The sequence below is a fragment of the Oncorhynchus mykiss genome, chromosome 23 (genome assembly GCF_013265735.2).
Source record: "Oncorhynchus mykiss isolate Arlee chromosome 23, USDA_OmykA_1.1, whole genome shotgun sequence".
Lineage (NCBI taxonomy): Eukaryota > Metazoa > Chordata > Actinopteri > Salmoniformes > Salmonidae > Oncorhynchus > Oncorhynchus mykiss.
The window spans coordinates 59,801,531-59,817,289 of record NC_048587.1 but is presented as its reverse complement, the minus strand read 5'-3'; the positions used below and the strand labels follow the sequence as shown (position 1 = coordinate 59,817,289).

At 43.5% G+C, this 15,759-nt stretch overlaps 1 protein-coding gene across 3 annotated transcripts in view; it reads right to left on the bottom strand.

The window, feature by feature from the left end:
- Positions 1–868: 868 nt before the first annotated feature.
- The window catches only part of LOC110503016 (thrombospondin-2), a 113,028-nt gene continuing 98,137 nt past the window's right edge, over positions 869–15,759 (bottom strand). For 2 of the 3 annotated variants that reach the window (XM_036960899.1, XM_036960898.1), the window contains exons 13-23: positions 12,433–12,651; positions 12,025–12,132; positions 9,535–9,694; positions 8,555–8,673; positions 7,639–7,873; positions 5,795–6,022; positions 4,235–4,506; positions 3,899–3,996; positions 3,448–3,587; positions 3,259–3,292; positions 869–2,709 (exon numbers count right to left, since the gene is read on the bottom strand). In XM_036960899.1, the coding sequence (XP_036816794.1) occupies positions 2,706–2,709; positions 3,259–3,292; positions 3,448–3,587; positions 3,899–3,996; positions 4,235–4,506; positions 5,795–6,022; positions 7,639–7,873; positions 8,555–8,673; positions 9,535–9,694; positions 12,025–12,132; positions 12,433–12,651 (1,617 nt within the window). In that variant the 3' untranslated portion in view covers positions 869–2,705. The remainder of the gene's footprint in view (positions 2,710–3,258; positions 3,293–3,447; positions 3,588–3,898; positions 3,997–4,234; positions 4,507–5,794; positions 6,023–7,638; positions 7,874–8,554; positions 8,674–9,534; positions 9,695–12,024; positions 12,133–12,432; positions 12,652–15,759) is intronic. The other variant, XM_036960900.1, reaches the window with a different exon arrangement.

The window sequence follows — 15,759 nt, the reverse complement described above, 5'->3', positions numbered from 1 at the left end:
CCTGAGGAGACTGAACAAGGTGAGTTACAGGTTACAGCTTCCCCCCGATTACCGCATTAACCCCTCGTTCCATGTGTCTCTCCTCAGGCCGGTGGTGGCTGGTCCACTCCAGGAGTCTGAGGTGCGGGAGGTTCCTCCGCCTTCTCTGGACATCGAGGGGGCCCCGGCGTACTCCGTTCGTTCCATCCTAGATTTGAGACGTCGGGTGAGGGGCCTTCAGTACCTCGTGGACTGGGAGGGGTATGGTCCGAAGGAGAGATGCTGGGTTCCGGTGGAAGACGTGTTGGATCCTTCCATACTGCGAGAGTTCCACCGTCTCCGACCGGATCGCCCTGCCGAAGTCGATGCCTCTCCTTGTTCGGGCTGTGGTCGACGTCGCCGGTCTTCTAGCCATCGCCAATCCAGTTTCCATTTTCCATTTGTTTTGTCTCGTTTTCCCACACACCTGGTTCTCCTTTCCCCCATTATGTGTTGTGTATTTAACCCTCTGTTCGCCCCATGTCTTTGTGTGGTATTGTTTATTGTAAATGCTTGTGCACATTTTGTTTGACTGGTGCTCGTCAGGTTATTGTGCCCATACTTTATATTTCTTATGCCGTTGGTTTTACTATTAAACTGCTCCGGCTATTATCAAGTTCTGCTCTCCTGCGTCTGACTTCCCTGCCACCAGATACGCACCCCTTACAATATTTCTCTTTGCATATGATAGATTCAAATAGAGGGACTATATATTTTATCTCCACTTGACAATATTTAAAGGACATGATGTATTAATTAATCAATCAGTTTAATGGTAAATATAAATCAATTTCATTTTATGACATATTTATAACAATCCATCATTTCCATTATCACAATGAAGAAGACATGGCGTACAAACAATTTATTTAGGAAATAAGATGATCTCTTTTAAGTGGAACACATACATGACGACTCCTCCACAACTATCACAACTAATAATGGTAAATTTAACAACAAACAAATACCGTTTTTTTTAAACTTTTTTTTTTTTACATTTGTGCATTGCAATATCCCTCACAAAATATAACAAAGCTAGTTATTAACAAAGAAAACTACATTTGACAACAATTCATGCTATGCAGACTGATGACAACTTAAAAGCTATACATTGCAAATATCCTTGATACATAAAATTCAACCAAAAGTTACAAGAAACATTTTTACTTGATTTTTGAATAGATTCTAGAATGGTTAAATGTTTGAATAGATTCATCTGGTTAAATGTTTCACTCATTCAAAACAGAAAGTTCTCTTCTCATGACCACCTGTTTCTACGTTAACACGTGAACGACACATTTACATTGACATAAAGTCAAGTGTTTTCATTGTGTCCCATCTGAAATGTCCCCCTGTCACACCAGGCAAACACACTCAAACCTCAGACCGTCAGCTGTCGTGGTCAAGGATGCTGTGATAATAATAATAATAATCCTTGTTGTTCTCTCACACATACTACTACTACAACTAACCCCAAACATGACATTTGCCCTTACATCAATGTAGCACTCTTACATCAACACTTAAGTCTATGTTCCAATGTCCATACTAGCATACTACTAGAATGCATGCACAATGTATTGCTTGATTCCATCGAAGTGGGATGCTGGAGGGGTATTTGAATAGAACGCTACAACAAACCCAAACTACTACAACTGCTCCACTTGAAACCACTGCATTGTTTTGAGTGACGATAGGGCCTCTCTTGGGGAATTAGTGAACATATGAATCAAGTAATACATGACATAACACTGCATAGTGCACAAAGTTTGTGATAGTCTATTTTATCTTGATGTTTGAGACATTTTGATGTTGATATCCAACGATTTTTCTGTTGTACTTCAATTGTGAAATTTCGTCAGTGTAAACAAATAAATAAATGATTTACCATCTCTAACAAACAAAACAAACAAGACATAAACTCACAATAATAATTTACAGAAGAAATTATAGTACAAACTTAGTATAAACATCCCAAAGTACTTTAAAATGCTATAAAACGGTCTCAAGGTCAACCTTCTTAGAGTTTGACAAACATTTTAAATGGGTAACTGAAGACCAGTTCAGGATGGCATAAGAAACAATACAAAATATAACTTTGTTTCATTAAGTCAGCAACATACGTCAGTGTGCTTTGGTATAAAAAAAGAGTTTGGCAGTTAATATTACATTTGATCGTATTTTTCACTGTATGGCTGAAACTGCTGAGCTCAATACAGAGACCTTTAGTTGCTGGGCGACCTAGACACCTTTACTGTACCAAGTTGCTCTCTATTCCAGCAAGAATATCAATATTTATCGAGTAACAATCATTTTATATTTACTTTTGTTAATGTAAAGCTGTAGAAAGTTAGAAAAGCACAAAAGTGGTTGTTGAAAGAATCCCCATAATATGTTGTCAACATCAGTTACTTAGATTTTTCCCATCGCCATGTCCTTTTTCATTTGTCCACATCTGTTTTCACTTCTCCAGGAAATGTCTTTTCACACAAGGCACTCAGAAAAACTGCAAAGGGCCATGGCTGCCCCTTCAATGGAAAGTTAGAGGCAAAAAGACTTTGGAGGGGCGAAGTTGAAGCTACATTTCTTTGGTTGAAATGACAAGCGACTCAGCGATAGGCTGGTGATCAGGTTATGAGGTTTAGTGTCTTTAGCCATTTGAAGTTTTCACATCCAACGCTGTTCAGTTATCTAGATAAAAAAAGAAGAAAAAGTATGATTATTTCTAAACACAAAGCTGAGGAATAACAGCATATCCAGAGTCATACAGTATGTAGATTAAGTCTATATACAGTATACAGCTGTATACCTATACAGTTTGGCAGTATGGTTCTGGGAATGTACAACACTGTATACAGCAAAAGGTGGAGCATTGGGTGTATCATTCCATAAAGCAAGACAACAACTATTTCACTGTGACAGTGAACAAGCAGTATTCTCATATTTGTGATCAAAGTAGCACCTGAAACATTTAAGACCACACACCAGACCTCCCGCAGTGTCGCACACACACACACACACACACACACACACACACACACACACACACACACACACACACACACACACACACACACACACACACACACACTAGTCTGAGTCATTGGAACCAGGCAAGGTGACAAGCAGAAAGAAAAGCATGACTGCTGTTCTCTTTTTAACAAAGCGTGATTTGTTTAATTTTTTATTATTGTTTGTTTTACAGCCGACACAAAGCAGAGACCTCTTTATGATCGTTACCTGATGGACAACACAGTTGGAAACTCCAGCTCATCTGAGTATTGGAAAAGATTTAGAAGGTTTTAACAACACTTTCCCCCCCTTCAGCTGCATTTTGTCTCCATAAAGGAGAGATCTCTCACCAAACAACCATTCAACACAACAGATCTGGGACAGAGCTAGAATGGTGCTACTAGCTATAGAACTCACCTCTGCACTCGTATTTGAGATCGGAGAAGAAGACCAGTTCCTGGGAGAACACAAACAGGCCTAACCGTCCTCCGGCAAACGTCTTGTCGTACACTGGTCCTGAGTCTGCCAAGATCTGTTTCCCTTCATACACCACAACCCTGCAAAATGCAACAAGACAATACATGAATGATTGAAAATGATCGCTTGGTGTGATCAACTGGATTCGATCCCAGGTCTCCTACATGCCACCAGACACTTAGATAAAACACACTATGGACAAAACACCCTGGATAATAGCTTAGCCTATTGTATATCATTTGTGCTTCTATTATACAAAGAATTTTCAGACCGTTACTGAGGAAAGAGTGATGGGTGTGATCAACTGGATTCGATCCCAGGTCTCCTACATGCCACCAGACTGTTTTAGCCCACTGAGCTAAATTCTAGGTATTAGGCTAGACTTGCTCACCTGATGAAACCAGTCTTGGGTCTGTGGATGAGGTGCCACCTGTAGGCTGTGTAATCCTTCCAGCCAATGTTTTTGGGATCGTGCCAAAGAGTGCGCACCTGTAGACAACAGAGAAGGAGAAAAATGATTTACTAAAGAGCTATGATCTCTGGTTACTTTATATATTTGATTGATTGACTGAAAGATTGCTCAATAGAGGGTATGACTACACCAGAGACACAGTATGATATGTTGGCTTATATGACTTAGCTGTGTCAGGGTGAGTGGACACTTTGGATGACTTAGCTGTGTCAGGGTGAGTGGCCACTTTGGATGGAATCTTGGATCTTAGCATACCTGATCTTTAGTGTTTCCTGTGTGCCACAGGGCGTTTCTCAGGTTCTCCCCTGTGCCTGTGGTTGAATTGACCACCTTCAGGGAGACACCAGAGATACCGAAGGCCTTGGAGGGTTTGTCTTCCCAGTAGGTCTGAGTGACCTGCTTCCACATCACCACGTAGAAGCGGCCGCTCGACTGGTAGCCGAACACGAAACCAGCGTAGTCGTCATCCCGGTCCGTATTCACATAGAACGTACCACTGAAGTCCACCGCGATGAACTCATCAAAGCCTGGAATGGTGGGACAGAACATGTGAATACTAAGGATGAATGGTGGGACAGAACATGTGAATACTAAGGATGGATGGTGGGACAGAACATGTGAATACTAAGGATGAATGGTGGGACAGAACATGTGAATACTAAGGATGAATGGTGGGACAGAACATGTGAATACTAAGGATGAATGGTGGGACAGAACATGTGAATACTAAGGATGAATGGTGGGACAGAACATTTGAATACTAAGGATGGATGGTGGGACAGAACATATGAATACTAAGGATGGATGGTGGGACAGAACATGTGAATACTAAGGATGGTTGGTTATTAAAAATTCATCAGGGATTCAGAATTAAAATGCATATACTGTACACTACATGGCCAAAATAATGTGGACACATGCTCGTTGAACATCTCATTCCAAAATCATGGGCATTAATATGACGTTGGTCCCCACTTTTGCTGCTATAATAGCCTCCACTCTTCTGGGAAGGCTTTCTGCTAGATGTTAGAACATTGCCGCAGGGACTTGCCCTGGTGTTTGGTGATTAGGCCTGAATCTCAGTCGGCGTTCTAATTAATCCCAAAGGTGTTGGATGGGGTTGAGGTCAGGGTTAAGTGCAGGCAAACAGTTATTGTGCTGATGTTGCTTCCATAGGCAGTTTGGAACTTGGTAGTGGAATATTGAACTGGCATATTGAACTGGAACTGTAAAACCAAGGACAGACGGTTTTCACTTGCTTCGCGCTTCAGCACTCTGCGTTCTCGTTCTGTGAGCTTATGTGACCAGCCACTTCGCGGCTGAGCTTTTGTTGCTCCTAGACGTTTCCACTTCACAATAACAGCACTTACAGTTGACGGCTCTAAGTGCACGGCTCTAGCAGGGGCGGCAGGGCAGAACTTTGACTAACTGACTTGTTAGAAAGGTGGCATCCTATAACGGTGCCACATTGAAAGTAACTGAGCTCTTCAGTAAGGCTATTCTAATGCCAATGTTTGTCTATGGAGATTGCACGGCTGTGTGCTTGATTTTATACACCTGTCAGCAACAGATATGGCTGAAATAGCAGATTCCAATAATTTGAAGGGGTGTCCACATACTTTCATGTACACTATATATACAAAAGTATCTGAGGTAAGGTTGTCCTGCTCTACTCGCCCACTGTGATGCAAGGTCAAAATTGACAGTCTGCACATCTCTAAACTGTAGTGAATTAAATATCTCAAACGTATCTCTAATAATTCTATATTTTACGTCAGTATAGGGACTACATATTGAGGTTAATGTCCTACTCACCAACAGCGATGCCTGGGTCAGAGTTGACGGTCTGCACCAGCTCCTTGCCCTGATGCCTAACCACCCAGTTGGGGTCGATCTGCGTGGTTCCCTTGGGGTCCAGGTGCACCATCTGAAACTTCCGGAAGTTTGTGACGGTGACGGCGTTGTTCTCAGGACACACGTCAAGGATGTCCGGGATGTTGTCGTTGTCAAAGTCGTCTTTGCAGGCGTCTCCTCTACCGTCGCCTGTTGATAGAAGAACAGAAGACGCTGGGTTAAAATACAAAGTCCTAGTGTGACAACTTTGACTGTGGTCGTAACGAGGTCTGCTTTTTAAATGAATAACAGAGCACCATGAATTCATAATACAATGTTCCATCTTTGGTTGTTGCTCTCCTATTCCCTTTCAATGGAAGCTTTTATTGATTTATTATTAGGATCCCCATTCGTTTTTGAGAAGCAGCAGTTACTCCTCCTGGGGTGCACGATGAGTAAAAACGATCCATGCTAACCTGTAACTTTACTTCAAATGTCCATCATTTCTGGCGACTAAGATTGCCCCCCCCCCCCCAGGTGCAGGGTTAGGGTTCCGCGGTGCAGGGTTAGGTTAGGGTTCTGCCCCCCCAGGGAAGGCAGACGTTTCACTTAGTCTGCTAAATTTTCATCAAAAAAGCGGAACAGAAAATAATCTCCCTCCATCTTTCCCATATCTCTCTCCCTCCCTGCCTCCCTATCCCCCCAATCCACACAGACTGTTTCAATTTAAAGCCAGTTCCCAGGTGCAGGGTTAGGGTTCCCAGGTGTAGGGTTAGGGTTCCCAGGTGCAGGGTTCCCAGGTGCAGGGTTTGGGTTCTCCGGTGCAGGGTTCCCAGTTCCCTGGTGCATGTTTAGGGTTCCCAGGTGCAGGGTTAGGGATCTCAGGTGCAGGGTTCTCAGTTCCCAGTTTTAGGTTTAAGGTTCCCCAGTGCAGGGTTAGGGTTCGCAGGTACAGGGTTCCCAGTTTCCAGGTGCAGGATTAGGGTTCCCAGGTGTAGGGTTAGGGTTCCCCGGTGCAGGGTTCCCAGGTACAGGGTTCTCAGTTCCCTGGTGCAGGTTTAGGGTTCCCAGGTGCATGGTTAGGGTTCCCCGGTGCAGGGTTAGGGTTAGGGTTCCCAGGTGCAGGGTTTGGGTTCCCAGGTACAGGGTTCTCAGTTCCCTGGTGCAGGTTTAGGGTTCCCAGGTGCATGGTTAGGGTTCCCCGGTGCAGGGTTAGGGTTAGGGTTCCCAGGTGCAGGGTTTGGGTTCCCAGGTACAGGGTTTCCAGTTCCCTGGTGCAGGTTTAGGGTTCCCAGGTGCATTGTTAGGGTTCCTCGATACAGGGTTAGGGTTCCCAGGTGCAGGGTTAGGGTTCCCCAGTGCAGGGTTCCCAGTTCCCTGGTGCAGCTATTGGGTTCCCAGGTGCAGGGTTAGGGTTCCGCGGTACAGGGTTAGGTTACCCAGGTGCAGGGTTAGGGTTCCCAAGTGCATGAATGTAAAAGGGAGGGCAATAGGTTCTGCTTTGTGTTTTATGGTGGACAGGTGCAGGGAAGCCTCAAAGGGAGATTCCTGTACCACAAGCAGCAGTCTGTGTGATTATAGATAGTATCTACAGTATACTATATAGGGCTCTTACAGAGTCTACCTAATGGCTACTAATTCAGACAGCTACAGTCACAGCACTGTTCACAGGTGTGAGGGTATTCAACATGCTGATGCACGTGTGTGTGTGTGTGTGTGTGTGTGTGTGTGTGTGTGTGTGTGTGTGTGTGTGTGTGTGTGTGTGTGTGTGTGTGTGTGCGCGCGCGGGTATGCATACGTCCATGCACACGTGTTTTCCTCCTTACCATCAGAGTCCAGTTGATCTTTGTTGGGCGTCAATCTACAGTTGTCTCTATCGTCAGGGATACCGTCATTGTCATCATCGAAGTCACAGGCGTCCCCTTTACCGTCCTTATCGTGGTCTGCCTGGTTTGAGTTGGCCACATAAGGACAGTTGTCCAGGTTGTTCTGGTGACCGTCTTCATCAATGTCCTGGTTGTTGTCACACTGGTCTCCTACAAGGTCATTGTCTGTGTCAGCCTGTAAAAGAGGAGAGAGGAGTGTTACAGGTAATTGTCTGTGTCAGCCTGTTAGAGAGGAGAGTTACAGGTCATTGTCTGTGTCAGCCTGTTAGAGAGGAGAGTTACAGGTTGTTGTCTGTGTCAGCCTTTTAGAGAGGATAGTTACAGGTTGTCTGTGTCAGCCTGTTAGAGAGGAGAGAGGAGGGTTACAGATCATTGTCTGTGTCAGCCTGTTAGAGAGGAGAGAGGAGGGTTACAGGTCATTGTCTGTGTCAGCCTGTTAGAGAGGAGAGAGGAGGGTTACAGGTCATTGTCTGTGTCAGCCTGTTAGAGAGGAGAGAGGAGAGTTACAGGTCATTGTCTGTGTCAGCCTGTTAGAGAGGAGAGTTACAGGTTGTTGTCTGTGTCAGCCTGTCAGAGAGGAGAGTTACAGGTCATTGTCTGTGTCAGCCTGTTAGAGAGGAGAGTTACAGGTCATTGTCTGTGTCAGCCTGATTTTCCAGAACTTTACTAAATGTTTTCCAGAATTCCCGGTTGGAAGATTCCTGGAATGAGGAATAAGGAGGGAGTGAATCCTCCAACTACAACTGGGATTTCTGGGAATTTTTATAATGTTTCTGGAATTTATCAACCCTAATAGCAATCGGGTAGCTTTTGTAATTACACAAGTAGTGTAATAGTGACTGTTTCTTTTTCCTACCTGGTCAGGGTTGTGTAATAGAGGACAGTTGTCACACTGGTCACCCACTCTATCCATGTCAGTGTCCTTTTGGTCATTGTTGTACACGTACGGACAGTTGTCTTGCTCATTTGGGATTTCTAAAGGAAAGGGGAAATGGACAATGAAAAGGAAAATTGTAATATTGTGTGTTCAGGACTTATCTTGAGTCATAATCTTAGATATTTGCTTGCATGTCAGTTAAGAACAAATTATTATTTTCAATGATAGCAGTGGGTTAACCCACTGAACAGGCAGTGGGTTAACTGCCTGTTCAGGGGCAGAACAACAGATTTGTACCTTGTCAGCTCAGGGATTTGAACTTGCAACCTTCTGGTTACTAGTCCAACGCTCTAACCACTAGGCGTAACCACTAGGCTACCCTGCCGCCCCGAGCTAATGCTAATCAATCAGTTGAGGGTGAAAAGATGAATCGCAAATCTGCCAGCTAGTCATTCCTTTGCATGATAAACTATCCCGCAATAATCCATGAAATATCTTCTTAGTAACCATTACCAATTTTTAAAGTACTGTTAAAGGGATACTTGGGGATTTTGGCAATGAGGCACATTATCTACCTCCCAGAATCAGATGAACTTGTGGATAGCATTTATATGTCTTTGTTTCCAGTTTGAAGGAAGTTAGAGGAAGTTTCAATAGCCAATGCTAACTAGCGTTAGCACAATGACTAGAATGTTAGCAGATACCCATAGACGTCCAGCCATTGCGTTAACACTAGCTAGCAATTGAGCTAGCGCGAGTTAGCAACTTCCTTCAAACCGCATGCAAAGACATAAAAATGGTGTCGGCGAGATCCGCTGACTCGGGGGAAGGAGATAAATGATCCCTTTAAATAATACATTAGAGGCATATAAAAGTTAAGAGTTGAAGGAGCCTTTCCCCTAACTATAATGTAACAGTGAAGCATATTCTTTAGTAATTTGGTCAGAAATAACTGGTACCATCTCCATCAATGTCGACAGCACAGGCATCTCCTTCGCCGTTGTGGTCAGTGTCAATCTGGGCAGGGTTGTGTTCATAGGGGCAGTTATCACAACGGTCACCCACATCATCTTTATCAAAGTCAAACTGTCTGGGGTTATACAGGAGAGGACAGTTGTCCTGAGGAGAGAGAGAGAGAATCAAAATGAGAATTATTAAAGCGTCCGTTGCTTGAAGAGGGCATTTGATTTCCTATTTAATTCATCTAAATACCCCGATGAAGGCATTTGCCGAAATGCGTTGGTTTTAACAATAAAACATTGACCCTTGAAGCAAACTTCTATTGTCCTACCAAGAATTACTGAATATCTTTTCACCTATTTAATACATTTGCCTTAAAGGTACAACACAGGCATTTTTATCTCAATATTAAATCATTTCTGGGTAACAATGAAAAGATGAATCGCAAATCTGCCAGCTAGTCATTCCTTTGCATGATTTACTATCCCGCAATAATCCATGAAATGCCTGTCAACGCAGGCATTTTTATCTCAATATTAAATAATTTCTGGGTAACAATCTAGTACCTAACTGTTATTGTTTTCAATTAAAATGGTTGAAAATAGTTTCTTAGCAAAGAGCAATTTCTCAACCAATAATTTTGCTAGGAGTGTCTGGGAGTGGTCTGAGTGAGAGGCCTAATTGGAGAAGCCTAATGGGAGGCATAAGTAGCTAGGTTTGAAACTATCTTTGTTATTGGTCTATTAGCTTATATCGCCAGGCAGGTCAAAACTCCACCCATGCAAAACAAGTTGAAATTTCAGGAGGTCTTTTCAAACAGCTCTTACACTAAAAGGGCATTATCATCATTTTCAGAATTTCACAGTATTATTCCAACCTCATAGTGTGGAAATATATACACTGCTCAAAAAATAAAGGGAACACTTAAACAACACAATGTAACTCCAAGTCAATCACACTTCTGTGAAATCAAACTGTCCACTTAGTTAGCAACACTGATTGACTATAAATTTCACATGCTGTTGTGCAAATGGAATAGACAACAGGTGGAAATTATAGGCAATTAGCAAGACACCCCCAATAAAGGTGTGGTTCTGCAGGTGGTGACCACAGACCACTTCTCAGTTCCTATGCTTCCTGGCTGATGTTTTGGTCACTTTTGAATGCTGGCGGTGCTTTCACTCTAGTGGTAGCATGAGACGGAGTCTACAACCCACACAAGTGGCTCAGGTAGTGCAGCTCATCCAGGATGGGACATCAATGCGAGCTGTGGCAAGAAGGTTTGCTGTGTCTGTCAGCGTAGTGTCCAGAGCATGGAGGCCCTACCAGGAGACAGGCCAGTACATCAGGAGACGTGTAGGAGGCCGTAGGAGGGCAACAACCCAGCAGCAGGACCGCTACCTCTGCCTTTGTGCAAGGAAGAGCATGAGGATCACTGCCAGAGCCCTGCAAAATGACTTCCAGCAGGCCACAAATGTGCATGTGTCTGCTCAAACGGTCAGAAACAGACTCCATGAGGGTGGTATGAGGGCCCGACGTCCACAGGTGGGGGTTGTGCTTACAGCCCAACACCGTGCAGGACTTTTGGCATTTGCCAGAGAACACCAAGATTGGCAAATTCGCCACTAGCACCCTGTGCTCTTCACAGATGAAAGCACTGAGCACATGTGACAGACGTGACAGAGTCTGGAGACGCCATGCAGAACGTTCTGCTGCCTGCAACATCCTCCAGCATGACCGGTTTGGCAGTGGGTCAGTCATGGTGTGGGGTGGCATTTCTTTGGGGGGCCGCACAGCTCTCCATGTGCTCGCCAGAGGTAGCCTGACTGCCATTAGGTACCGAGATGAGATCCTCAGACCCCTTGTGAGACCATATGCTGGTGCGGTTGGCCCGGGGTTCCTCCTAATGCAAGACAACACCTCATGTGGCTGGAGTGTGTCAGCAGTTCCTGCAAGAGGAAGGCATTGATGCTATGGACTGGCCCGCCCGTTCCCCAGACCTGAATCCAATTGAGCACATTTGGGACATCATGTCCAGGAGTTGGCGGATGCTTTAGTCCAGGCCTGGGAGGAGATCCCTCAGGAGACCATCCGCCACCTCATCAGGAGCATGCCCAGGCGTTGTAGGGAGGTCATACAGGCACGTGGAGGCCACACACACTACTGAGCCTCATTTTGACTTGTTTTAAGGACATTACATCAAAGTTGGATCAGCCTGTAGTGTGGTTTTCCACTTTAATTTTGAGTGTGACTCCAAATTCAGACCTCCATGGGTTGATCAATTTCATTTCCATTGATCATTTTTGTGTGATTTTGTTGTCAGCACATTCAACTATGTAAAGAAAAAAGTATTTCATAAGAATATTTCATTTATTCAGATCTAGGATGTGTTATTTTAGTGGTCCCTTTATTTTTGTTGAGAAGTGTATATAAAAACAAAGGACAATAATGTTTTGGACTTCACAGGGCCGTTAAAAAAGGTCTCCTACTCTCTCATCCACGATTGCATCATTGTCATCATCCTTGTCGCAAGCATCTCCCTGGCCGTCTTTGTCAAAGTCCTCTTGTCCAGAGTTAGGCAGGTTGGGGCAGTTATCCTGTTAAAGATTGATAAAGAAATGGAAACAGTTTTAGATATAGCCATAGGAAGAACTATCAACGAGTGACATAAGAATGGAAAAATTAAAACATTTGGAATATCTGCAGGTCTGGTATTGAGGATAAAAGTTTCCTGGACCTAGATTAAACCTAGTCCTAGACTAAAGTGCATGCTCAATTGAAAATCTCAATTGAAACAAATGTTTATTCCAGGACTAGTCCAGGAAGGTCTAGGTTTAATCAAGGACTATGGACTGGGCTTAATGTGGCCCAGGAAACATAATGTTAGGGTCTGTTACCTTCCTGCAGTGATAGGTGGCGTTGGCGCCACACACCAGGTTCTGATTGGGCCATCCGTCTAGGTCAGAGTCCTCTCCACAGATGAAGCCATCCCCGGCATAGCCTATCCTACAATCACACTTATACATGGGGTCACTGAAGTGGCTAAGGTAGATACACTCAGCTGAACGGTGACAGTTGTGGGTCTTGTCTTTGCAGGGGTTCTCTGGCTCGCAAACCTAGAGAGATAGAGATAGAGATGCAATAGAGAGAAAGAGAACAGTCTAAGAAGACCCCTCAGCCGGGGTATATTGGCCAAATACCACACCCCCTCTGACCTTATTGCTTAAATAAACCATTTAGTTTTGTCTAATTTTGCATATTTTCATTTCCCAAGGAAGAACATGGTAAAAGTGCAGAAAATCAGCGTATCAATCTCATCGTGAAGTGTGTTCTCAGATGTCATGTTATGTAACATTATGTGATGTTATGCCATGTTATGTGATGTTATGCCATGTTATGTGATGTTATGCCATGTTATGTGATGTTATGCCATATGTGAGGGCTGTACTTCTGAACCTATATGCCCCCTGCTCTGCCCTGACCCCTGTGCCCTGTGGATTCTGCTACAGTGTATTGTGTAGCTACAGCAAGAGAACACTGTTATGGCTACAGCTGTTATATCTCTATGGCTACAGCTGTCCATCTATAGTCCATGAGCTCATACCATAACGTTACAACAGCGTGATAACCAATAAGAAAACATTTATTCCTTTGATCAGCTCTGGGATACAGAGGCGCTCAATGCCAGCTATGAGACAATTCCCTTTCCCCTTCCCTCAAATCAATTCGTAGGATGTTAGCCTCGGATGTTAGCCTCGGATCAGAGCAGGCCCAGTTTTTAAAGGCCAGTGACAAGGTAGTGATTTACTAGGTATGTTATGCAACATTAGGGCAGAGCAGATCTGGGTTCAAATATTATTTGAGATCATTCAAATACTTTTGAGTGTTTGTTTTTGCCTGTCTGGAGTGCCAGAAGGGCAGGGTTTGTAGTTTTGTGACGACTCTATTGGTTCCATTGTGCCAGGTAAGCTCAATCAAGCCCTGATAGTATTTTAAATCATTTCAAATATTATTTGAACCCAGGTCTATTGGAAAGCAGAGCTATGTAGCGAAATGATTCAACTTCCCAACAGGATTCACAGTTCTAAAGGAGAAACAATGTATGTATACCACAACAGACGTGGTGCCAGTGTTAATGACCTAACAAAGCATAATTAAAACATCAGATGTTTGTGGTTAGAGTGGAAACTGAGTGCTAACATATACACCATCAGATACACATACACATTACTTTGTAAAGTTTCACACACTTTATAGCTCTCATAGCAACTACCCACTCTACTAATACTGTAAACCAAGCCTCATACCACCTCTACTAACACTGTAAACCAAGCCTCATACCGCCTCTATTAATACTGTAAACCAAGCCTCATACCACCTCTACTAATACTGTCAACCAAGCATCATACCACCGCTACTAATACTGTAAACCAAGCCTCATACCGCCTCTATTAATACTGTAAACCAAGCCTCATACCACCTCTACTAATACTGTCAACCAAGCCTCATACCACCTCTACTAATACTGTAAACCAAGCCTCACACCACCTCTACTAATACTGTCAACCAAGCCTCATACCACCTCTACTAATACTGTAAACCAAGCCTCACACCACCTCTACTAATACTGTAAACCAAGCATCATACCACCGCTACTAATACTGTAAACCAAGCATCATACCACCGCTACTAATACTGTAAACCAAGCCTCAAACCACCTCTAATAATACTGTAAACCAAGCCTCATACCACCTCTACTAATACTGTAAACCAAGCCTCATACCACCTCTACTAACACTGTAAACCAAGCCTCATACCACCTCTACTAATACTGTAAACCAAGCCTCATACCACCTCTACTAATACTGTAAACCAAGCATCATACCACCGCTACTAATACTGTAAACCAAGCCTCAAACCACCTCTAATAATACTGTAAACCAAACCTCATACCACTTCTACTAATACTGTAAACCAAGCCTCATACCACCTCTACTAATACTGTAAACCAAGCATCATACCACCTACCACTGCTACAAATACTGTAAACCAAGCCTCCTACCACCTCTATTAATACTGTAAACCAAGCCTCCTACCACCTCTACTAATACTGTAAACACAGCCTCATACCACCTACCATCTCTACTAACACTGTAAACCAAGCCTCATACCACCTCTACTAACACTGTAAACCAAGCCTCATACCCCCTCTACTAATACTGTAAACCAAGCCTCATACCACCTCTACTAACACTGTAAACCAAGCCTCATACCACCTCTACTAATACTGTAAACCAAGCCTCATACCACCTCTACTAATACTGTAAACCAAGCATCGTACCACCGCTACTAATACTGTAAACCAAGCCTCAAACCACCTCTAATAATACTGTAAACCAAGCCTCATACCACCTCTACAAATACTGTAAACCAAGCCTCATACCACCTCTACTAACACTGTAAACCAAGCCTCATACCACCTCTACTAATACTGTAAACCAAGCCTCATACCACCTCTACTAATACTGTAAACCAAGCATCATACCACCGCTACTAATACTGTAAACCAAGCCTCAAACCACCTCTAATAATACTGTAAACCAAACCTCATACCACTTCTACTAATACTGTAAACCAAGCCTCATACCACCTCTACTAATACTGTAAACCAAGCATCATACAACCTACCACTGCTACAAATACTGTAAACCAAGCCTCCTACCACCTCTATTAATACTGTAAACCAAGCCTCCTACCACCTCTACTAATACTGTAAACACAGCCTCATACCACCTACCATCTCTACTAACACTGTAAACCAAGCCTCATACCACCTCTACTAACACTGTAAACCAAGCCTCATACCCCCTCTACTAATACTGTAAACCAAGCCTCATACCACCTCTACTAACACTGTAAACCAAGCCTCATACCACCTCTACTAACACTGTAAACCAAGCCTCATACCCCCTCTACTAATACTGTAAACCAAGCCTCATACCAACTCTAATAATACTGTAAACCAAGCCTAATACCACCTACCACTGCTACAAATACTGTAAACCAAGCCTCCTACCCCCTCTACTAATACTGTAAACCAAGCATCATACCAACTCTACTAACACTGTAAACCAAGCCTCATACCATCTCTACAAATACTGTAAACCAAGCCTCATACCACCTCTACTAACACTGTAAACCAAGCCTCATACCAACTCTACTAA